Source organism: Poromitra crassiceps, assembly GCF_964638095.1.
Source record: "Poromitra crassiceps genome assembly, chromosome: 13".
Lineage (NCBI taxonomy): Eukaryota > Metazoa > Chordata > Actinopteri > Beryciformes > Melamphaidae > Poromitra > Poromitra crassiceps.
Window position 1 is genome coordinate 1,787,836 of NC_139644.1, and position 26,376 is coordinate 1,814,211.

Genomic DNA, 26,376 nt, shown 5'->3' on the forward strand with positions numbered 1-26,376 from the left:
ATCATGGTGTTGCTCCATGGTTTGTGTTTCCTGGATTCACTTGTGTTGTTCAGTCGGCCCTCACCAGGCAAGGCAGCAGAAGAGGAGAGATTTCCCTTCTATATTCTGTCCAATAGACGAGTGACTTTTGATCATGTGACATTGTTCAGAAAGTTTGGTGCTTGTGACAAATTGCTGTGTGAAAGTGAAACAGACCAAATGAAAGATGCAACAATGTTGCAACTTCACCCCCCGAATCACACCGAGTCCACCAGCTTATATGTGAAAGTGACCCTATTAGTAAATACACTTGGGGCCTGTTTAGACTAGGGATGCACGATATATTGCCAATCATTTCGGTATCGGCCGATGTTAGTCATTTTTTAACATATCTGTATCGGTCCGATGTTGCAATGTTAATATCGGTTATCGGTATCAACCAAATTCTTCACATTGAGATGAAATAATGCCGTAAATCTATGATTTATGGGCTTTTACAAATGTTTTTGAAATAAAGAAATGCATAACTTTTTCAAATTCAGTGTTTACATGTGTTTTTCAGTATGTACAACATTTTATTATCATAGAAATGTGTTTTTATACAGATCATATCGACATCGGTAAATATCGGTTATCGGCCATAACAGCAATCTTAATATCGGTTATCGGCATCTGCCAAAATTTTCATATCGGTGCATCCCTAGTTTAGACCACAACGGTTTCTGTTTAAAACAAACTTGTGTTTTGTCCTTCTGTTTTGGGGACGTTGTGATACGTCTTGAGGCAGGAGGTCATAGTCATTCCTTAATATAATATCTGGAATATCATCTTTTTCCAATGGTATGACATTATTGTAGCATGGCAGGTTGAGCGCTAGGTGGAGGTAGAGAGCACTGCAGGGATTCACTGATCTCACACAGGAAAGTGGTTGCCTCTCTTTCCATATATGGTAGGTTGGTGTTTTGCTAAAAGGACCAGCAGAGACGCTCTCAGGTGAAAGCAGTGTGGGCTAGCAGAGGGACTGGCTACTTGAGTCCTACAGACACTAGCCAAGAGTCACAAAACAGCACTTCACCGTCACCGATGGTCAGGCTGCACGCCACATCACTCCAATGAACTGACCCCTAACGAGGCCTGAGCTGGCCAAGCCCAGACTGGGAAGTTGATGTGACCAGAGTCCTTCTAATCTCAGACGTCCGGAGAGTCGTATCCATTGTAACTTATTGAATTGCTTCATCTGGGCCATGTAATAAAACATGGGCAGAGGGTGGCAGGATATTTAAAACATGGACTGAGCATCACCAACATTACACTCAACCTAAATGTGGGGAGCTTGGGGGCGGGGCCTTGGCATTATTCCTCTGATCAAAGGTGGGTTTTGTAAGAGTGGATAGCTGGGAGATCAAATAACTGCAAAGATGATGTAGAAGGAATATTTTGAGAATGGAGATTTGTTTCTTCAATCGTCACCATTCATAATATGCAGGCTATAGACAGTTTTAACTTGACAACAATAACAACCGTCACAACCCACCTGAATATCCGGTTTACTTCCTGTATACATAGCTGAGCACAGGCTGATATTCGGCTCATATTAAATGTTAACGTTAGGCCGTGTCTCCGACAGACACATTAACAAGGTAGCCTATTTCGGTCTTTATGTCTTGTAGTAGTTAGTAGTAGTTGTTGTTGATAGTTGCCATAACAACCCCTGTCGGAAAGACGTGCACACGCTGGGTAGGAAGCGTTGTCCCGGAGGCGATATTTTTTTTTGGATGATGGTGAAGGCTATGCAAAGGCATACCCGCCCCTCTCTGCCTCTGATTGGCCTAGTGTCAAACTTCCATCCAAACACATTCGCTTGGCTATCCTGCATTACATCTCTGTTACAGTCTGTGGTCAGACTCAGACATACAGCAGTTACGCTTGCTAGCCTGCATGAAAGTGTTTATGTTTTTAATATAGTCATATCTATGGTTTATAACGCTGCCACTAATCAGAGGCAGAGAGGGCCAGGGGCGGGTTATGCCTTCGCCATCATCCGAAAAAAAGATATCGCTTCCGGTAAGCTAGCTAGCTAGCTAATGTTAGCTGCTGGTTGGTTGGCTAACTAGCGAATGTTAGCCGTTAGCCTCGGGGGGAGGAAGTCCATATATGGTCCACCCGGTCATGGGGCACAGGACATTACTCATCACAGGATAATGCGATTGGCTGGCTCAGATCTGTTTAAATCTGAGCCAGCCAATCACGTTGTCCTGCGCTGTTTGGGACCGTGTATAAAAGGCGACCTGAGAGAGAGAGGAGGGGAGGGGAGAGGAGTGGGAGGGGAGAGGAGTGGAGGGGGGAGGAGAGCGCCGCCAGCGGCACCACCCCGCTGGGCACAGACACCCAGGCCAGCCACCCCAACCTCCAGGCTAAGTGCCCCTCTGCTGGGCAGACACCCAGGGCAGCCACTCCCACCACCAGGCTGCCACCACCCGCCCTGCCCGGGTCCCACACCCCCCGGCTGAGACCCCCCTCCAGAACCCCGCGCACCAGGCGGACCCGGTGCATGGCGCGACGCAGTAAACAAACTCATGTTTCCCTCGTCACCAGTAATGCTGGACATCAGTACAAGTGTGAGATCCCTCTCATTCCCGCAAATATGTAACGTAGCCTACGTAAATACAGTGTTGTGTAGTGGACAGGTTCGCCCATAAGGGGGGGTAAAGGGGTAAGCTTCGAGGGGCGTCGCCACTAGGGGGGGCGCTGGAGCCAGGCATTTTTTTTTTTTTTTTAATACTAAAATATATCTCCCATCCTGAAAATGCGGCAACTAATTTATTTTTATGCCTCCGCCGGCGATAGCCAGGCCGGAGGCATTATGGATCCGGGTTGTCCGTCCGTACGTACGGCCGTCCGTCCGTCCGTCCGTACGTACGATGTTTGTTAACGCGATATCTGAGGAACTCCTGGACGGAATTTCATCAAATTTGTCTCAAACATCGACTTAGACTCAAGGATGATCTGATTAGATTTTGGTGGTCAAAGGTCAAGGTCACTGTGACCTCTCGAACGCCATTTTCAAGCTTGTTAACGCGATATCTCAGGAATGCCTTGACGGAATTTAATCTAACTTGTCTCAAACATCGACTTGGACTCAAGGATGAACTGATTAGATTTTGGTGGTCAAAGGTCAAATGTCAAGGTCACTGTGACCTCTCGAACGCCATTTTCAAGCTTGTTAACGCGATATCTCAGGAATGCCTTGACGGAATTTAATCAAACTTGTCTCAAACATCGACTTGGGACTCAAGGATGAACTGATTAGATTTTGGTGGTCAAAGGTCAAGGTCACTGTGACCTCTCGAACGCCATTTTCCAGCTTGTTAACGCGATATCTCATGAATACCTTGATGTTCAGAGAGGCCTCTTCCCTTGTTTTGTTTTTTAATGGGAGATTTTCCAGAAAGCCGGGAGTGAAGACATCAGAGAGAGGCATGAAGACATCAGAGAGAGGCATGAAGACATCAGAGAGAGGCATGAAGACATCAGAGAGAGGCATGAAGACACTCTTTGTCCAGTTCATTGTGTATCTGGACAGCTTACCGAATAATTCTAGAAGAGGGGGGATAGATTTTTCTGAGTTATGTAGGTATAATATTACATCGTCGGCCTACAAACTAATACGCGTTTCAACACCACCAACCTCCAGGCCTGTAAGACTTGGGTGGCTACGTATTTTTTGGGCGAGGGGCTCGAGCGCAACGGCGAAAAGGGCCGGCGAAAGAGGGCAATGCCGCTGGACCGAGCGAAGTAGTGGAAATCTGGTTGACTTGTCACCATTGGTTATAACTGAACATGTTGGTCTAGCGTATATAAGCTTTACCCAGGCCAGGATATGAATGATTCGCCAAACCCGAATCTGTGCAGTGACTTGAACATATAGGGCCACTCAACGTGATCAAATGCCTTCTGTGCTTCGAGCGATAAAATGGCTGCATCGCTGGTTTTACTATGATCGGTGTATATGGTGTTCAGGAGGCGTCTGACATTGGAAAAGGAGAGCCTGTTCGGGATGAACCCTGTCTGGTCAGGATGAATGATGGATGACAAATGTTTATTTAGCTGGGTAGGGTTGGTGATTATCTTTCTGTCAAAATTCTGAAGCACTACTTCCTCCTTACCCTTCTTAAAATAAGGGAAATGTTAGCTTCATACAGTGTTTTAGGCAAGGCATTGTCCTTCTTAGAGCAGGATGTCATTCTGAGGAGTGGAGCAAGAATGTCACAGAATTTCTTGTAGAATTTTGCACCAAATCCATCCAGCCCAGCCGCTTTGCCTGATGGGAATGATTTAATGGCAGAAGGGATTTCTTCCAGTGTGAAATCAGAATCTAAAAAAAGGGTCAAAAAAGTCATTTAGATCAGACTGAGCAGCGTCATACTGAAATGAGTAGAGTTCACTGTAATGCAGTTTGGGAATGTCAAAGTCCCATGTTCCATATATGGGCATGGTAGCCAGTATGTTGCATAATGTCTGCTTTCCTTCAGTTCTAGCAGGCACACAGGGAAGGATGTGGGTTTGCTGGGCTGCTGCTTCCTGTAGTCTACTGTCTCTTTAATCTGCCTGGCCCTGGGAGGCTGACACGCACACACACACACACACACGCACGCACACACGCGCGCGCACGCACGTATGCACGCAAGCACGCACACACACACACACACACACACACACACACACACACACTCAGTCAAGGGTTTATATTGCTGGTTCAAACTTTATTACATCTATGCAGGGTAACACAGAGCAAATATGCAAAGCAAGACAACAACAGCACAGCAGTTTGACTATAGTTACATACAGACTGTAGTTACATAATGTATATGACTGTGTAGTTACATACAGTATATGACTGTGTAGTTATACAGATGACTAGTTACATACAGACTGTAGTTACATAATGTATATGACTAGTTACATACAGACTGTAGTTACATACAGTATATGACTGTGTAGTTACATACAGTATATGACTAGTTACATACAGACTGTAGTTACATAATGTATATGACTGTGTAGTTACATACAGTATATGACTGTGTAGTTATACAGATGACTAGTTACATACAGACTGTAGTTACATACAGTATATGACTAGTTACATACAGTATATGACTAGTTACATACAGCCTGTAGTTACATAATGTATATGACTGTGTAGTTACATACAGTATATGACTAGTTACATACAGACTGTAGTTACATAACGTATATGACTGTGTAGTTCAGGGATGGGCAAATGTTTTTTCAAATAAGTGAAGGGCCACACATTGCAGATTATACCTGCCAACACCTGATTTCCACGGGAGTCTTCCTATTTTTAACCCTCTCTCCCGCTGTGATTGGTAATTTCTTGTTGATCTCCCGATATGTGATACCATCGCTGCCATCGCTGCCCCAACCCTCTGGAACTCTCTGCCCCTCAATATCAGAAACTCTGACTCACTCACCTCCTTCAAAACCCAACTCAAATCCCACCTCTTCAAAACAGCCTACAATACCTGACTTCTACCTCTAACCACCATCTCATCTCTGCAATCTATTGATTTGTATTTGTTTTCGTTCTTGTTATTTAGTTTTGTTTACTGTATTATTTTTCTATGTATTGTAAAGCGTCTTTGAGTTCCCCTGAAAAGCGCTATATAAAACCTATGTATTATTATTATTATTATACAAATCCAATGGCTGTAGCAGATGAGATTTATTAACATAATTCTGCCTTTCATTGAATTTTTGGGGGTTGTTTTGTTTTTCGTTGAGGACCTTGGGGGCCGCATTTTGCCCATGTATGGGAGAGGGTTAACGTTAGGGTTAGGGTTATGCTTTGTGGGGGTTCAAACTGAAAGTAAAAACACAATGTGCCTCGCTCGGGAGTCGAACTGGTGCTCTGTCGCTTGCAGGACGGAAAGGCCTTTTGCCCTTTGGTGCCAGTGACCTACCTCAACATGAGGACACAGGACGGACAAGCCCGTCTTTATTGGTCACAGACGACCACCACAATGCATGCAGGCGCCGACACACACACGCACGCACACACACACACACACACACACACACACACACACACACACACACACGCACGCAATTTAGAGGCGCCGTGAAATATGCTCTCCGCATTTCTCCCATCCAGGCTCTTCCTTCCTCCTCAGGACAGGCCAGGAGCGGTGGGAAGCTTTTTCCTCTCAGCGCCCGGGGACCAACTTCCTCTCAGCTGTCGCTGGTCAGGCAACGATCTTCTGCATGTTTTTTAGTGGAGGATTCATAATGTTATGGAGGAACCACCAGGGGAGCACGCAAAGAACATGCAAACTCCACACAGAAAGGCCCTTTTGACGAGATATAGCCCACCTGGGCACCAGGCACTGAAGAAATGGGGGGGACACGCCCTCAGTGTCCCAGGCAGAAATCTAACCCAGGACCTTCTAGCTGTGGGACGACAGTGCTGCCACTGCGCTACCATGTCCCCACCATGCCCTCAACATGAGACAGCCGTCTATGACGTGTAGAACCTTCATATTCACGTATCTACAAACGTCATGTCGTGTTTTGCTTCAGAAATCCTGGCGACTGGGCTGCTGGTGCGTACGTGTTGAGGGAAGTTGAGAGAACATCACTGTGTGTGTGTGTGTGTGTGTGTGTGTGTGTGTGTGTGTGTGTGTGTGTGTGTGTGTGTGTGTGTGTGAGTGTGTGTGTGTGTGTGTGTGTGTGTGTGTGTGTGTGTGTGTGTGTGTGTGTGTGTGTGAGTGTGTGTGTGTGTGTGTGTGTGTGTGTGTGTGTGTGTGTGTGTGTGTGTGTGTGTGTGTGTTTTTTCCTTGAGTACGGCTTGGAAAAAGCGGGCCATGATTTCCGGAGTTGCACAGAGGGGAGGGGCTGTTTTGTTTGTCCTCTGACTTCCTTGTGTTCAGGAACAGGAAATGACAGCGAGCAGCATCCCTGAGGGACGACAGTCCTGCTCTGAGCCCAACTCTCCACGTTCATCATCAGGGTTCTTATAAATGGCCTGCATTTATATAGCGCTTTTATCCAAAGCGCTATATAATTCTTAGAGAAATCTCCAAATGTCAAGCGTTTTTTATACCAAATCACATTATGCATTTTGCTACGGTGTTCCTCAAGGTCTTGAGTCTTAATGTGGTATCTTGGAGGGATATCATATCATTCGGCCTGCATCATTGTTTATTACAGTACAGTTACCATGGTCAGAAATACATGGAACCAGAATTGTCCCCCTTTCTTATATCATAGAACATTGGATATGTGGATATTGTAACGGCCCGGGCGAGACTGGTATCGAACCCGGGTCTGTCATTCACAAGTGTAACACAACCATCATACCAGACAATCCCGTTGACCAAGACCACTTTATAAGATTGAGACACCGGATCGCTACACTGCCCCCTGTAGGAAGCTTCAGCGTACATCGCAGCCAATAGTTCATGGCGACCTTCCGCTCCCTCACGCAACTGAGGGGCCTGCGCCTCCGATGACCGTGCGGCCATCCCTACCGACAGATCCCACTTCTGACACCAAAGTAACGGCACAGGCCGCAGCCGAGGCTAGTATTGAACTCCCAGGGGGTCTGTCATTCACCAGTGCAACACGTTAACCTGTCATTCACCAGCGCAACACGTTAACCTGTCATTCACCAGTGCAACACGTTAACCTGTCATTCACCAGTGCAACATGTTAACCTGTCATTCACCAGTGCAACACGTTAACCTGTCATTCACCAGTGCAATGCGTTAACCTGTCATTCACCAGTGCAACACGTTCACCTGTCATTCACCAGTGCAACACGTTAACCTGTCATTCACCAGTGCAACACGTTCACCTGTCATTCACCAGTGCAACATGTTAACCTGTCATTCACCAGTGCAACACGTTCACCTGTCATTCACCAGTGCAACACGTTCACCTGTCATTCACCAGTGCAACATGTTAACCTGTCATTCACCAGTGCAACACGTTCACCTGTCATTCACCAGTGCAACACGTTCACCTGTCATTCACCAGTGCAACACGTTCACCTGTCATTCACCAGTGCAACACGTTCACCTGTCATTCACCAGTGCAACATGTTAACCTGTCATTCACCAGTGCAACGCGTTAACCTGTCATTCACCAGTGCAATGCGTTAACCTGTCATTCACCAGTGCAACACGTTCACCTGTCATTCACCAGTGCAACACGTTAACCTGTCATTCACCAGTGCAACACATTAACCTGTCATTCACCAGTGCAACATGTTAACCTGTCATTCACCAGTGCAACACGTTAACCTGTCATTCACCAGTGCAACACGTTAACCTGTCATTCACCAGTGCAACATGTTAACCTGTCATTCACCAGTGCAACATGTTAACCTGTCATTCACCAGTGCAACATGTTAACCTGTCATTCACCAGTGCAACACGTTAACCTGTCATTCACCAGTGCAACACGTTAACCTGTCATTCACCAGTGCAACATGTTAACCTGTCATTCACCAGTGCAACATGTTAACCTGTCATTCACCAGTGCAACATGTTAACCTGTCATTCACCAGTGCAACGCGTTAACCTGTCATTCACCAGTGCAACATGTTAACCTGTCATTCACCAGTGCAACACGTTAACCTGTCATTCACCAGTGCAACACGTTAACCTGTCATTCACCAGCGCAACACGTTAACCTGTCATTCACCAGCGCAACGCGTTAACCTGTCATTCACCAGTGCAACACGTTAACCTGTCATTCACCAGTGCAACACGTTAACCTGTTAACCTGTCATTCACCAGTGCAACACGTTAACCTGTCATTCACCAGTGCAACATGTTAACCTGTCATTCACCAGTGCAACACGTTAACCTGTCATTCACCAGTGCAACATGTTAACCTGTCATTCACCAGCGCAACACGTTAACCTGTCATTCACCAGTGCAACATGTTAACCTGTCATTCACCAGTGCAACACGTTAACCTGTCATTCACCAGTGCAACATGTTAACCTGTCATTCACCAGTGCAACACGTTAACCTGTCATTCACCAGTGCAACATGTTAACCTGTCATTCACCAGTGCAACATGTTAACCTGTCATTCACCAGTGCAACACGTTAACCTGTCATTCACCAGTGCAACACGTTAACCTGTCATTCACCAGTGCAACACGTTAACCTGTCATTCACCAGTGCAACATGTTAACCTGTCATTCACCAGTGCAACATGTTAACCTGTCATTCACCAGTGCAACATGTTAACCTGTCATTCACCAGTGCAACACGTTAACCTGTCGTTCACCAGTGCAACATGTTAACCTGTCATTCACCAGTGCAACATGTTAACCTGTCATTCACCAGTGCAACACGTTAACCTGTCATTCACCAGTGCAACATGTTAACCTGTCATTCACCAGTGCAACACGTTAACCTGTCATTCACCAGTGCAACACGTTAACCTGTCATTCACCAGCGCAACATGTTAACCTGTCATTCACCAGTGCAACATGTTAACCTGTCATTCACCAGTGCAACATGTTAACCTGTCATTCACCAGTGCAACACGTTAACCTGTCATTCACCAGTGCAACATGTTAACCTGTCATTCACCAGTGCAACATGTTAACCTGTCATTCACCAGTGCAACATGTTAACCTGTCATTCACCAGTGCAACATGTTAACCTGTCATTCACCAGTGCAACATGTTAACCTGTCATTCACCAGTGCAACATGTTAACCTGTCATTCACCAGTGCAACATGTTAACCTGTCATTCACCAGTGCAACATGTTAACCTGTCATTCACCAGCGCAACATGTTAACCTGTCATTCACCAGTGCAACACGTTAACCTGTCATTCACCAGTGCAACACGTTAACCTGTCATTCACCAGTGCAACATGTTAACCTGTCATTCACCAGTGCAACATGTTAACCTGTCATTCACCAGTGCAACATGTTAACCTGTCATTCACCAGCGCAACATGTTAACCTGTCATTCACCAGTGCAACATGTTAACCTGTCATTCACCAGTGCAACATGTTAACCTGTCATTCACCAGTGCAACATGTTAACCTGTCATTCACCAGTGCAACACGTTAACCTGTCATTCACCAGTGCAACATGTTAACCTGTCATTCACCAGTGCAACATGTTAACCTGTCATTCACCAGTGCAACATGTTAACCTGTCATTCACCAGTGCAACACGTTAACCTGTCATTCACCAGTGCAACACGTTAACCTGTCATTCACCAGTGCAACATGTTAACCTGTCATTCACCAGTGCAACACGTTAACCTGTCATTCACCAGCGCAACATGTTAACCTGTCATTCACCAGTGCAACACGTTAACCTGTCATTCACCAGTGCAACATGTTAACCTGTCATTCACCAGTGCAACATGTTAACCTGTCATTCACCAGTGCAACACGTTAACCTGTCATTCACCAGTGCAACATGTTAACCTGTCATTCACCAGTGCAACATGTTAACCTGTCATTCACCAGTGCAACATGTTAACCTGTCATTCACCAGTGCAACACGTTAACCTGTCATTCACCAGTGCAACACGTTAACCTGTCATTCACCAGTGCAACATGTTAACCTGTCATTCACCAGTGCAACATGTTAACCTGTCATTCACCAGTGCAACACGTTAACCTGTCATTCACCAGTGCAACATGTTAACCTGTCATTCACCAGTGCAACACGTTAACCTGTCATTCACCAGTGCAACATGTTAACCTGTCATTCACCAGTGCAACACGTTAACCTGTCATTCACCAGTGCAACATGTTAACCTGTCATTCACCAGTGCAACACGTTAACCTGTCATTCACCAGTGCAACATGTTAACCTGTCATTCACCAGTGCAACACGTTAACCTGTCATTCACCAGTGCAACATGTTAACCTGTCATTCACCAGTGCAACATGTTAACCTGTCATTCACCAGTGCAACACGTTAACCTGTCATTCACCAGTGCAACACGTTAACCTGTCATTCACCAGTGCAACGCGTTAACCTGTCATTCACCAGTGCAACACGTTAACCTGTCATTCACCATTGCAACACGTTAACCTGTTAACCTGTCATTCACCAGCGCAACACGTTAACCTGTCATTCACCAGTGCAACACGTTAACCTGTCATTCACCAGTGCAACACGTTAACCTGTCATTCACCAGTGCAACATGTTAACCTGTCATTCACCAGTGCAACATGTTAACCTGTCGTTCACCAGTGCAACACGTTAACCTGTCATTCACCAGTGCAACATGTTAACCTGTCATTCACCAGTGCAACACGTTAACCTGTCATTCACCAGTGCAACACGTTAACCTGTCATTCACCAGTGCAACACGTTAACCTGTCATTCACCAGTGCAACATGTTAACCTGTTAACCTGTCATTCACCAGTGCAACATGTTAACCTGTCATTCACCAGTGCAACACGTTAACCTGTCATTCACCAGTGCAACACGTTAACCTGTCATTCACCAGTGCAACACGTTAACCTGTCATTCACCAGTGCAACATGTTAACCTGTTAACCTGTCATTCACCAGTGCAACATGTTAACCTGTCATTCACCAGTGCAACACGTTAACCTGTCATTCACCAGTGCAACATGTTAACCTGTTAACCTGTCATTCACCAGTGCAACATGTTAACCTGTCATTCACCAGTGCAACATGTTAACCTGTCATTCACCAGCGCAACACGTTAACCTGTCATTCACCAGCGCAACACGTTAACCTGTCATTCACCAGCGCAACGCGTTAACCTGTCATTCACCAGTGCAACACGTTAACCTGTCATTCACCAGTGCAACACGTTAACCTGTCATTCACCAGTGCAACACGTTAACCTGTTAACCTGTCATTCACCAGTGCAACACGTTAACCTGTCATTCACCAGTGCAACACGTTAACCTGTCATTCACCAGTGCAACACGTTAACCTGTCATTCACCAGTGCAACATGTTAACCTGTCATTCACCAGTGCAACACGTTAACCTGTCATTCACCAGTGCAACATGTTAACCTGTCATTCACCAGTGCAACATGTTAACCTGTCATTCACCAGTGCAACACGTTAACCTGTCATTCACCAGTGCAACACGTTAACCTGTCATTCACCAGTGCAACGCGTTAACCTGTCATTCACCAGTGCAACACGTTAACCTGTCATTCACCATTGCAACACGTTAACCTGTTAACCTGTCATTCACCAGCGCAACACGTTAACCTGTCATTCACCAGTGCAACACGTTAACCTGTCATTCACCAGTGCAACACGTTAACCTGTCATTCACCAGTGCAACATGTTAACCTGTCATTCACCAGTGCAACATGTTAACCTGTCGTTCACCAGTGCAACACGTTAACCTGTCATTCACCAGTGCAACATGTTAACCTGTCATTCACCAGTGCAACACGTTAACCTGTCATTCACCAGTGCAACACGTTAACCTGTCATTCACCAGTGCAACACGTTAACCTGTCATTCACCAGTGCAACATGTTAACCTGTTAACCTGTCATTCACCAGTGCAACATGTTAACCTGTCATTCACCAGTGCAACACGTTAACCTGTCATTCACCAGTGCAACACGTTAACCTGTCATTCACCAGTGCAACACGTTAACCTGTCATTCACCAGTGCAACATGTTAACCTGTTAACCTGTCATTCACCAGTGCAACATGTTAACCTGTCATTCACCAGTGCAACACGTTAACCTGTCATTCACCAGTGCAACATGTTAACCTGTTAACCTGTCATTCACCAGTGCAACATGTTAACCTGTTAACCTGTCATTCACCAGTGCAACATGTTAACCTGTCATTCACCAGTGCAACATGTTAACCTGTTAACCTGTCATTCACCAGTGCAACATGTTAACCTGTCATTCACCAGTGCAACACGTTAACCTGTCATTCACCAGTGCAACACGTTAACCTGTCATTCACCAGTGCAACATGTTAACCTGTTAACCTGTCATTCACCAGTGCAACATGTTAACCTGTCATTCACCAGTGCAACACGTTAACCTGTCATTCACCAGTGCAACACGTTAACCTGTCATTCACCAGTGCAACATGTTAACCTGTTAACCTGTCATTCACCAGTGCAACATGTTAACCTGTCATTCACCAGTGCAACACGTTAACCTGTCATTCACCAGTGCAACATGTTAACCTGTTAACCTGTCATTCACCAGTGCAACCTGTTAACCTGTCATTCACCAGTGCAACATGTTAACCTGTCATTCACCAGCGCAACACGTTAACCTGTCATTCACCAGCGCAACGCGTTAACCTGTCATTCACCAGTGCAACACGTTAACCTGTCATTCACCAGTGCAACACGTTAACCTGTCATTCACCAGTGCAACACGTTAACCTGTTAACCTGTCATTCACCAGTGCAACACGTTAACCTGTCATTCACCAGTGCAACACGTTAACCTGTCATTCACCAGTGCAACATGTTAACCTGTCATTCACCAGCGCAACACGTTAACCTGTCATTCACCAGTGCAACACGTTAACCTGTCATTCACCAGTGCAACACGTTAACCTGTCATTCACCAGTGCAACATGTTAACCTGTCATTCACCAGTGCAACATGTTAACCTGTCATTCACCAGTGCAACATGTTAACCTGTCATTCACCAGTGCAACATGTTAACCTGTCATTCACCAGTGCAACACGTTAACCTGTCATTCACCAGTGCAACATGTTAACCTGTCATTCACCAGTGCAACATGTTAACCTGTCGTTCACCAGTGCAACACGTTAACCTGTCATTCACCAGTGCAACATGTTAACCTGTCATTCACCAGTGCAACACGTTAACCTGTCATTCACCAGTGCAACACGTTAACCTGTCATTCACCAGTGCAACACGTTAACCTGTCATTCACCAGTGCAACACGTTAACCTGTCATTCACCAGTGCAACACGTTAACCTGTTAACCTGTCATTCACCAGTGCAACACGTTAACCTGTCATTCACCAGCGCAACACGTTAACCTGTCATTCACCAGTGCAACACGTTAACCTGTCATTCACCAGTGCAACACGTTAACCTGTCATTCACCAGTGCAACATGTTAACCTGTCATTCACCAGTGCAACATGTTAACCTGTCATTCACCAGTGCAACATGTTAACCTGTCATTCACCAGTGCAACATGTTAACCTGTCATTCACCAGTGCAACACGTTAACCTGTCATTCACCAGTGCAACATGTTAACCTGTCATTCACCAGTGCAACATGTTAACCTGTCGTTCACCAGTGCAACACGTTAACCTGTCATTCACCAGTGCAACATGTTAACCTGTCATTCACCAGTGCAACACGTTAACCTGTCATTCACCAGTGCAACACGTTAACCTGTCATTCACCAGTGCAACACGTTAACCTGTCATTCACCAGTGCAACATGTTAACTTGTTAACCTGTCATTCACCAGTGCAACATGTTAACCTGTCATTCACCAGTGCAACATGTTAACCTGTCATTCACCAGTGCAACATGTTAACCTGTCATTCACCAGCGCAACACGTTAACCTGTCATTCACCAGTGCAACACGTTAACCTGTCATTCACCAGTGCAACATGTTAACCTGTTAACCTGTCATTCACCAGTGCAACATGTTAACCTGTCATTCACCAGTGCAACATGTTAACCTGTCATTCACCAGCGCAACACGTTAACCTGTCATTCACCAGTGCAACACGTTAACCTGTCATTCACCAGTGCAACACGTTAACCTGTCATTCACCAGTGCAACACGTTAACCATCAGACCAAAGGAACAATCCTGTTGGCTAAGGACCAACATGCTCACATTACATGGAGACTGGAGCACGACAATATGACTGTCTGCCGCACTGGAAATGTCCCAGCTTTTCATTTAAGAAAACAAATGTTACCTTCTCACAATTTTAAAGTCGTTTTCTTTTCTTTTTTTTAATAAGCAAAATGTTTTTGGAACCGGAAGTGGGCTTGACTTTGGCTCTCCAGCAAGCGCAGCAACTCGTGTGATTTTCGGACAACTTCAAGGAGGCGTACCTTGAAGCTACCAAGTACGCCCCCTTCCAGGCACGCCTCTGTGTTGCGGTGTGTGTGTAGGCGGACCTGCAGAGGGAGAGCAGAGGAGCAGAGCCGTGTGATCCTCTCCTCTCCTCACAGCGCAGAGCCAGAGAGACATGACGGCTCCAGAGACGGAGCGCGACGGAGGAGGACCAGCTCAAAAGTCCGAGAAGGATCAGGTGTGTGCGTGTGCGTGTGCGTGTGCGTGTGCGTGTGCGTGTGCGTGTGCGTGTATGTGTGTGTGTGTGCGTGCGTGCGTGCGTGTGTGTTGAACTGTACTGTAAATAGCAGAGCTGTGCGCAGCTTGGCTGTGAGTTGATAGTTTTTTTGTTTTGTTTTTTACCTGTGTGCCTGTCTGATGTGTAGTTAAAGCTGTATGGGGGTATGGAAGTTGTCTTTATAGATGTCAGATGTCATCTATAAGCACATAGGCCTACTGGTTAAAGTTGTCTTAGTGCTAAATAATAATGTCATCTAACCACATAGTGGTTAAAGTTGTCTTAGTTAAATCATAATAATGTCATCATGCATACTGTCTGCCAGATTGAGGTCTAACTGTTTAAAGTAGGTCTTTGAAGCAGAAACAGTATACTGTTTGTGCGAGTGGAGACTTGAAAGTGTGAAATGCCTCAGGCTGTCACTGCTGGCACGTCTCAGATGCCTCCTTCTTTCACAAGGCTTTACACTAGGGTTGTCAAAAGTATCAATAGTATTGAAGGTAGGCTACTGAACATTTGAATCGGATACAATACTCATTTGCAACAGTTTCGATACCATCAGTGATTTCTTTTAATAATGAAAAATCACAGATTTTTCCCTCCCTATCATTGGGTATCTGTTGCTTCAACAAGCTAAACGTGTTCTGATGGCTAGAGCAGGGCTAATCTGCTGTCTAAATTCAAAGTTTGATCAGGCCTAGATTATGGAGACGTGTGCGTCTGTCCGTCCATCTGTCTAACGGTATTTTTATGCCTTTATTTTTAAGATGTGTCGTCATCCCCGCCTTCCCGTGGTATTGAAAATGGTATCGAGTATTGATATTTTCCTGGGTATTGGACTATTGGTATCGAAGTAGTATCGTGACATCCCTACTTTACACAGATGATGTCTCTGGAGTCAAAGATAGTTCAAAATGACACAATTTGATCTTCCTTCTGCTTGATGATGATGATGTGGGGCGGCTGTAGCTCAGGAGGTAGAGTGGGTCGTCCACTAATCGCTTTGGATAAAAGAGGTTGGTGGTTCGATTCCCAGCTTCTCCAGTCTGCATGTCGAAGTGTCCTTGGGCAAGACACTGAACCCCAAATTGCTCCCGTTGGTGTGCCAGCACCCTGCGTGGTAACCTGCCGCCATCGGTGTGTGAATGGGTGAATGTACCTACTGACTGTAAAGCGCTTTGGATAAAAGCGCTATATAAATGCAGGCCATTTACCATTTACCATGATGAGCGATTTAATCAAATTTGACAAATCAGTTTGAACATCTATATTGGGAAAAGTGTGAGAACAGGCCGAAATGTGTAAGACTGCTCCAACACTTGTCTACGGCTATTGGCAGAATGATAGAATGAAGCATTATTATTATTTCATACGGTACTATAGGCTATAGATAGATGTATGAACACTAATTGCAAGGAAAATGCCTATGTGGGGGAAGAACAAACCAAAATATCAATCAAAAATGGTGGATATAGGTAGTATAGTTGTCACACAAATGATCAATAAAATAATAATGTGCACAATCAAAATAGTCAATATAATAATCACATAAGCACAAGGTAAGATAAATTAAAAGACTGAGACATGGACATATAGGCTACATTATTTGACCTTACTATTCATTTTTTCATTTGTTTGAAAGTAATTGGCAAAGATGAAAGAGGGTAAACATTGGTCTCTATACCTGATCAGCCATGTGCTCCATGTGTTTAATCCTGAAAGAAGTCATGCTGTAGAAGGTTGTGTCTAATACAGAAGTCATGCTGTAGAAGGTTGTGTCTAACACAGAAGTCATGCTGTAGAAGGTTGTGTCTAATACAGAAGTCATGCTGTAGAAGGTTGTGTCTAATACAGAAGTCATGCTGTAGAAGGTTGTGTCTAATACAGAAGTCATGCTGTAGTAGAAGGTTGTGTCTAATACAGAAGTCATGCTGTAGAAGGTTGTGTCTAATACAGAAGTCATGCTGTAGAAGGTTGTGTCTAATACAGAAGTCATGCTGTAGAAGGTTGTGTCTAATACAGAAGTCATGCTGTAGAAGGTTGTGTCTAATACAGAAGTCATGCTGTAGAAGGTTGTGTCTAATACAGAAGTCATGCTGTAGAAGGTTGTGTCTAATACAGAAGTCATGCTGTAGTAGAAGGTTGTGTCTAATACAGAAGTCATGCTGTAGAAGGTTGTGTCTAATACAGAAGTCATGCTGTAGAAGGTTGTGTCTAATACAGATGAAAGAAGTCATGCTGTAGTAGAAGGTTGTGTCTAATACAGAAGTCATGCTGTAGAAGGTTGTGTCTAATACAGAAGTCATGCTGTAGAAGGTTGTGTCTAATACAGAAGTCATGCTGTAGAAGGTTGTGTCTAATACAGAAGTCATGCTGTAGAAGGTTGTGTCTAATACAGAAGTCATGCTGTAGAAGGTTGTGTCTAATACAGAAGTCATGCTGTAGAAGGTTGTGTCTAATACAGAAGTCATGCTGTAGAAGGTTGTGTCTAATACAGAAGTCATGCTGTAGAAGGTTGTGTCTAATACAGAAGTCATGCTGTAGAAGGTTGTGTCTAATACAGAAGTCATGCTGTAGAAGGTTGTGTCTAATACAGAAGTCATGCTGTAGAAGGTTGTGTCTAATACAGAAGTCATGCTGTAGAAGGTTGTGTCTAATACAGAAGTCATGCTGTAGAAGGTTGTGTCTAATACAGAAGTCATGCTGTAGTAGAAGGTTGTGTCTAATACAGAAGTCATGCTGTAGAAGGTTGTGTCTAATACAGAAGTCATGCTGTAGAACGTTGTGTCTAATACAGAAGTCATGCTGTAGAAGGTTGTGTCTAATACAGAAGTCATGCTGTAGAAGAAGGTTGTGTCTAATACAGAAGTCATGCTGTAGAAGGTTGTGTCTAATACAGAAGTCATGCTGTAGAAGGTTGTGTCTAATACAGAAGTCATGCTGTAGAAGGTTGTGTCTAATACAGAAGTCATGCTGTAGTAGAAGGTTGTGTCTAATACAGAAGTCATGCTGTAGTAGAAGGTTGTGTCTAATACAGAAGTCATGCTGTAGAAGGTTGTGTCTAATACAGAAGTCATGCTGTAGAACGTTGTGTCTAATACAGAAGTCATGCTGTAGAAGGTTGTGTCTAATACAGAAGTCATGCTGTAGAAGGTTGTGTCTAATACAGAAGTCATGCTGTAGAAGGTTGTGTCTAATACAGAAGTCATGCTGTAGAAGGTTGTGTCTAATACAGAAGTCATGCTGTAGAAGAAGGTTGTGTCTAATACAGAAGTCATGCTGTAGAAGGTTGTGTCTAATACAGAAGTCATGCTGTAGAAGGTTGTGTCTAATACAGAAGTCATGCTGTAGAAGGTTGTGTCTAATACAGAAGTCATGCTGTAGAAGGTTGTGTCTAATACAGAAGTCATGCTGTAGAAGAAGGTTGTGTCTAATACAGAAGTCATGCTGTAGAAGGTTGTGTCTAATACAGAAGTCATGCTGTAGAAGGTTGTGTCTAATACAGAAGTCATGCTGTAGAAGGTTGTGTCTAATACAGAAGTCATGCTGTAGAAGAAGGTTGTGTCTAATACAGAAGTCATGCTGTAGAAGGTTGTGTCTAATACAGAAGTCATGCTGTAGAAGGTTGTGTCTAATACAGAAGTCATGCTGTAGAAGGTTGTGTCTAATACAGAAGTCATGCTGTAGAAGGTTGTGTCTAATACAGATGCACATTTGTCTGCTTGTTGTGAAAACAGTGTTAAGCTGACAGTCATCAGGTCACAGCTGAGACAGGCTGCACTGCACATTGATCTCAGGCATACTGTAACCCTGTGCTGATTATTATAGGGATAGCTATGGAGCATGTGAGGGTCTACGTATGATGAAAAGCACAATCTTTTTGAGTTTATCCACTTGTCTCGGCTTGGTCAGGTTGTTAAGACTATAGGGTGACCAGATCCCAGCAAACTAGATGTGGGACAAAGATTACGTTTGTGTGGGACAGTGGGGGACACGTTACCGATGCTTTAATAGTCTAAAATTGAGATATAATGTCTGTCTTACTTAGAAAAAAAAATCTACATTTCTATTCTCCCCTCTCTTGCCCTCTGGTTGAATGATTCAGTAGCACACAAAAGAGTCTGCATATCAAAACTTCACAAATATATTTGATTTGAATGCAACTTTCCCAACTTGCACGCTAGGTCAATAGACTAAGCATAAAGCGAAGCTTAAGTTTCACAGTGCTTCTTCTCCAACACATTACTAGACTAAAATGTGTAGGCTACAATAAAACAACAGACAGGTTGCTGTGCTGACATGGTCCATATAGAACAGGGGTGGGCAACTGCCGGCCCACGGGCCGCATGCGGCCCCCGACCTCACTCAGTGTGGCCCCGCCCCTGGGTCAATTTCATTTCATGTTTTTTTTTACAAGGTGGACATTTTTAGTTAGGTTAGGTTAGAACACCCAAATCTGTTTTTATTTTATTGTACATCCCAGAACATGGCGCTAATGGTATTAGCATTGTCCATCCACATACTGTTTAATGTTAGCATTTGAGCTAATGCTATTGTAACAAACTATATCATAAACTATGATTACCAGTCCTTTTCATCAAATTAGTAGCTATGATTGGGAGTGATGGTGTTACAGTAGGCTACAGGTGAAAGTGCACGGTCACAATCTGAGGAATTTTTTGTGTGGCCCTCTCTATCATCAAAGTTGCCTGTCCCTGATATAGAATATAGATATATTAGATATAGAGTAGGCTAGTAAGCTACATAATTACTGTTCATCTGAACAAAACAAGTATAACGTTACAATAAGAGCACAGCTTAGCTGTTGCATTAATATGGGTAGTATTATCATTAGTGTATGTATTTGGCCTTTGGTATTGTTATTATTGCTAGTTACTGGGAGTACTCACACATCTCTCTGAGGCTGCAGTTTGTGAAGTTAACCGCGCCTACATATCTCTTGCCCAGAGCCGCAGTGTGCGCACAGACAGGAACCGCTGGTTTCCATCTCCCCCCCTCTCTCTTTCTCTGTGTCTCTCTATGTCATTCAAAATGCGGGACATCTTCTCAATTTGCGGGACGTGTGAAAAGTTATGAAAATGCTGTGGTCACCCTATTAGAATGGAGAACCCCTCCCCATCCCCCCCACCACCACACACACACACACACACACACACACACACACACACACACACACACACACACACACACACGGGGGTCGCAGGTTCGTATCCACGTGTTACCTCCGGCTTGGTCGGGCGTCCATACAGGCAGGATTGACTGTGCCTGAGGGTGGGAAGCCGGGTTAGGGGTTTGTGTCCCGGTCGCTGCACTAGCGCCTCCTCTGGTCGGTTGGGGCGCCTGGTCGCGGTGGAAGGGAACTGGTGGGAATAGCGTGATCGTACGTCCTACCGGTGAAGCTCCCCGGTGTCAGGCGAAAAGAAGCGGCTGGCAACTGCGCATGTTTCGGAGGAAGCATGGTGCTAGTGGCTCTCTCCAGATCGGCAGAGGGTTGAAATGTGTGTGTATATATATATATATATATATATATATATATATATATATATATATATATATATATATATATATATATATATATTATATATACATTTATATATATATATATACATTTATATATATATATACATTTCCACCCTCTGCCGATCTGGAGTGTGTAACCCAAGAGATCAACAATACAATGATTTTCTGAGCAGCCAATTACTACAGCTCGGTTTTGCCTAGTCTTGTTTTTACAGTGCACATGGTGCAGCGCGGGCCAGGAGGACTCATGTTTTTACAGTGCACATGGTGCAGCGCGGGCCAGGAGGACTCATGTTTTTACAGTGCACATGGTGCTGCGCGGGCCAGGAGGACTCATGTTTTTACAGTGCACATGGTGCTGCGCGGGCCAGGAGGACTCATGTTTTTACAGTGCACATGGTGCTGCGCGGGCCAGGAGGACTCATGTTTTTACAGTGCACATGGTGCTGCGCGGGCCAGGAGGACTCATGTTTTTACAGTGCACATGGTGCTGCGCGGGCCAGGAGGACTCATGTTTTTACAGTGCACATGGTGCTGCGCGGGCCAGGAGGACTAATGTTTTTACAGTGCACATGGTGCTGCGCGGGCCAGGAGGACTCATGTTTTTACAGTGCACATGGTGCAGCGCGGGCCAGGAGGACTCATGTTTTTACAGTGCACATGGTGCTGCGCGGGCCAGGAGGACTCATGTTTTTACAGTGCACATGGTGCTGCACGGTCCAGGAGGACTCATGTTTTTACAGTGCACATGGTGCTGCGCGGGCCAGGAGGACTCATGTTTTTACAGTGCACATGGTGCTGCGCGGGCCAGGAGGACTCATGTTTTTACAGTGCACATGGTGCAGCGCGGGCCAGGAGGACTCATGTTTTTACAGTGCACATGGTGCTGCGCGGGCCAGGAGGACTCATGTTTTTACAGTGCACATGGTGCTGCGCGGTCCAGGAGGACTCATGTTTTTACAGTGCACATGGTGCTGCGCGGGCCAGGAGGACTAATGTTTTTACAGTGCACATGGTGCTGCACGGTCCAGGGGGACTCATGTTTTTACAGTGCACATGGTGCTGCGCGGTCCAGGAGGACTCATGTTTTTACAGTGCACATGGTGCTGCGCGGGCCAGGAGGACTAATGTTTTTACAGTGCACATGGTGCTGCACGGTCCAGGGGGACTCATGTTTTTACAGTGCACATGGTGCTGCGCGGGCCAGGAGGACTAATGTTTTTACAGTGCACATGGTGCTGCGCGGGCCAGGAGGACTAATGTTTTTACAGTGCACATGGTGCTGCGCGGGCCAGGAGGACTAATGTTTTTACAGTGCACATGGTGCTGCACGGTCCAGGGGGACTCATGTTTTTACAGTGCACATGGTGCTGCGCGGGCCAGGAGGACTCATGTTTCCACATCCTTGATGTGATTAAGTTTGAGAACCACTGGACTACCTGATTTGCATCCCCTAGCTAGTTTGCTTACTTACTTAGCGGAAATGATCTGAAGCATATAAATGATATTTGTTTGCTGGCTAACGAGCTAGCTAGCTAATGTGTGTGAAGTTGACAGATGACTTCCCATGCCGTTTCAAACATAGGTTTCATCCCTAGCACATACCTTCTACAAACATTCTACAAAGTTTGGTGGTGTTACCTGAATCTGTTTGGGAGTTGGGTGCCTTTTTGGGATTGGCCACGACCAAATTTGCCACCGCCCCTTTTGGCTAGTGGGCGTGCATGAAAAGTTAAGCCCACGATCAACCTTTCTACAAAGTTTCGTGTCAAATCCATTTGTGTGAATCTGTGAAAACAACATGAGCCGAACAACTGGGCTCATAACTGGTGGAATGCATTGAACATGACAGTGTGATTGAATAGTGGGAGAGGATCCAAAACTCTACAACATGACACTAATAACAAGACAGGTTTAACCTGTAGCCTCAATGAAGCAGCCTCAAGATGATCTTACTACTGCTTCTTGTATTGCCACGTTTTGATGCATCTATGTTAGGAGTTGTTTATTAGTACACGTTTTGATGCATCTATGTTAGGAGTTGTTTATTAGTACATGTTTTGATGCATCTATGTTATGAGTTGTTTATTAGTACACGTTTTGATGCATCTATGTTAGGAGTTGTTTATTAGTACACGTTTTGATGCATCTATGTTAGGAGTTGTTTATTAGTACACGTTTTGATGCATCTATGTTATGAGTTGTTTATTAGTACATGTTTTGATGCATCTATGTTAGGAGTTGTTTATTAGTACACGTTTTGATGCATCTATGTTATGAGTTGTTTATTAGTACATGTTTTGATGCATCTATGTTATGAGTTGTTTATTAGTACACGTTTTGATGCATCTATGTTAGGAGTTGTTTATTAGTACATGTTTTGATGCATCTATGTTATGAGTTGTTTATTAGTACATGTTTTGATGCATCTATGTTAGGAGTTGTTTATTAGTACACGTTTTGATGCATCTATGTTATGAGTTGTTTATTAGTACATGTTTTGATGCATCTATGTTATGAGTTGTTTATTAGTACACGTTTTGATGCATCTATCTTATGAGTTGTTTGTAGTATGTTATTAGTACACATGGTTGTACCATGTGTACCATGTGTACCTACCATGTACCTACCATGTACCTAAACCTACCATGTACCTAAACTTGTACCATTGTTCCTTCAGAAGTTGTAGTTCAATCAGGAGAGACTAGAGACCAAAGGATGAATAAAGTGATATTTATTACAATAAAGTGAATAATTTACGACAGAAAGAATGATGAGAATAAAGTATTGTTATTAGTCTTTGGCGGTTAGACACCGCAGGGAGATCTTGAGAGAGCTGCACCAGCCCAGATCAGCATCCAGATATATCCCCCTGCAGTGTCTAGATACTGGTGGTGCTGGTGATCTCCTTCTGAGACTCATGATGAGACTCTTCTGACTGAAGAATCGGATAGGTCTGCGATGACCGGGAGGAGAAGGGGAGGAGGAGGGTGCGAGCCTGACAGCAGCGGTGATTGAGAGGCTGAATGAGACAGAAACAAGCATATTTAAGGAACCCGTCTCCAAGCAATTGGCTTACGACTGGGTTGAGGAGCAATGTGATAGGCTTACACTGGAGGTGCGTAGGGTGAGAGGTGATGAGAGCAGTGATGTGACACTATGCAATTGGTTAACAGAGACTGGGCGGCAACCAGCTGATTGATCATTGAAACCCGGAAATTGATAGCTTATTATGATCTTGTGAGTAGATTGAAGAGTGGAGATATAAAGTGAATTAAGGAAGTGTAAAAGATATTATAGTCTTCCTGGCTTGAACTTACGTTGAGAACTACATTTGTCATAGACTGTGCTCCATAGTTGATTGCTCTATTGCTGACAAAAAATGTGTTATTGTAAGTTGCTTTGGATAAAAGCGTCTGCCAAATGACGTAATGTAATGTAATGTAATGGTTGTTGTCCAAACAAAATGAAGTTAAATGTGAAGCAGCATGTGATCATGATGTGTTGTGATGGTGTGGAGTTTCTTCTCACACAGCCTTGTCCGTCCCCCAAGTCACAACTTGATTCCATCTTCTTGCATTCCTAAGATTTCTCTCTCCTTCTCTCTCTCCTTCTCTCTCTCTCCTTCTCTCTCTCTCCTTCTCTCTCTCTCCTTCTCTCTCTGTCTTTCCTTTGCCCGCCCGCCCCTCCCTCCTTATTTAATCTCAAGCAGCTGATGCCTCCCTCTCCCTCTAGTTTCTGTCCGTCTGTCCACTTCTCTCTCCTCTCTGTTTCACTGTCTTATGACCATGATCTCACATTCCTTGCTTCATAATACACACACACACACACACACACACACACACACACACACACACACACACACACACACACACACACACACACACACACACACACACACACACACACACACACACACACACACACACACACACACACACACACAAAGGCTTTTCCATCTCCACCCTAATTGTCCTTGAATGCCTCAGAGGTAAACTGTACCAGCTGTGTTGCTCTGTTGACTCCAGGATCTTTTCATTCTATTTAGTTGTTTTCATCGTAAGCTAGCTTGTCTGCAACCTTGCTTTTTAAGGGTGCTTTCTCACTGGCGCCCCGGTACCGTTCCCGAGCACACTTGTTCCCAAATTGATTCCCAGTTTTGGAACATTTGAAGAGTGTGAACGTTGCGTTCTGTTCTGTTCTGCGCCCGGGCGCGCAACAGGGAACCGTGACGGGATCCACTTGAAAAGGTGGTCTGGGGAACGCTTTGGCGTGCCCGCACGGCGCACGCGGAACACTCGCGAGTGTGAAAGCCAACCGTTCCGAACCACATAGACAACAACCGGGCGAGGATAAACTCCAGGCATAGTTGATGACGCAAGTGCACTCTGTTCAATTTCCGAGCGTGGATGAAATGCTGTAATGTGAAAGCTGACCAGCAGGGGAGAGGGGAGGGGGGCAAATCGTTCCCGAGTGTGGAACAGAACGGAACGAAAGCAATCGTTCCCAGTGAGAAAGCAGCCTAAAAGTGACTCTCCCGTTCCTGAAAAAAGAAAAAAAAGAAAAAAAAGAAAAACAACAACAAACAAACAACAACAACAACAACGTAATGGCGGAATCGATGAAGCAAGCGATAAACGTGTTAGTAAACGTGTTAGTAAACGTGTTAGTAAACGTGTTAGTAAACATATTAAACTTGCTAGGCTACCTACCTCTTCACTTGTCATTGTGGGACATGTTTATTGTTGTTGTTTATTGACGGGTTAAAAAGGCACAAAACAAAATACAACTGCATCTTTTTCTGGAAATGATGGTGGTGTCCAGATGGTTTCCAGTATCCAACCTGCCTTATGCAGTGGCGGACGTAGTGTTTTGGGGGTCTAAAGGGCGGGGGGACAGACTCCAGGCGTGCTCCCAAGCGCGAGGGCCGTGCGGCCAATATGACATCGCGCTGGGGGCGAGGCCTCTGCAGCCGTAAGCGCGTCGCCAGATTTTTCTAGCAGCTCCACAGCTCCACTGGGAGCGCTGCGCTTTGCAGGGAGAGACAGGAAGAGAAATGAAATGAAGAAGTAAGTAGGCTACACTGAGCCATGTTTTGACCACATGTCTTGACCCATGTGGTAAACTTTGTTTTCTAACTGTTAGTTTTTAGTCATTTCAAGTAATGTGCAGTGTTGAGACAGATCTAGGCCTATTTACATTCAATAAAAACAAGATTGGTGATTCTATTCGTGTGCTGATACGATCGTTTGAGAGTGAAACCGCAGTCTACTGAACATTTTAATTGAGTTTCATTGACTTTATCATGGGCCATTCACTGTACTATGTAAGCAGCGGTGCTCTGAGTATGAACACCTCGGCCCGAGCGGGGAGTGCGCTCCTGTTTTTTTTTGCGGAGCTCCGCCTCGCGCTGCCTTCCTGGAAGATGTCCTAAGCTTAAGGCGAACACAGGCATGATGGGGCCCTCCGCACACACACACACACACACACACACACACACACACACACACACA

The 26,376-nt window shown here is 44.8% G+C and overlaps 1 protein-coding gene across 1 annotated transcript in view; it reads left to right on the forward strand.

Annotated features, from left to right (window-relative positions):
- Window positions 1-15,169: 15,169 nt before the first annotated feature.
- Window positions 15,170-26,376, forward strand: part of trpm4a (transient receptor potential cation channel, subfamily M, member 4a) — a 72,465-nt gene continuing 61,258 nt past the window's right edge. Inside the window, exon 1 of the mRNA XM_083649378.1 lies at window positions 15,170-15,283. Within this exon, the coding sequence (XP_083505504.1) occupies window positions 15,221-15,283 (63 nt within the window). The 5' untranslated portion in view covers window positions 15,170-15,220. The remainder of the gene's footprint in view (window positions 15,284-26,376) is intronic.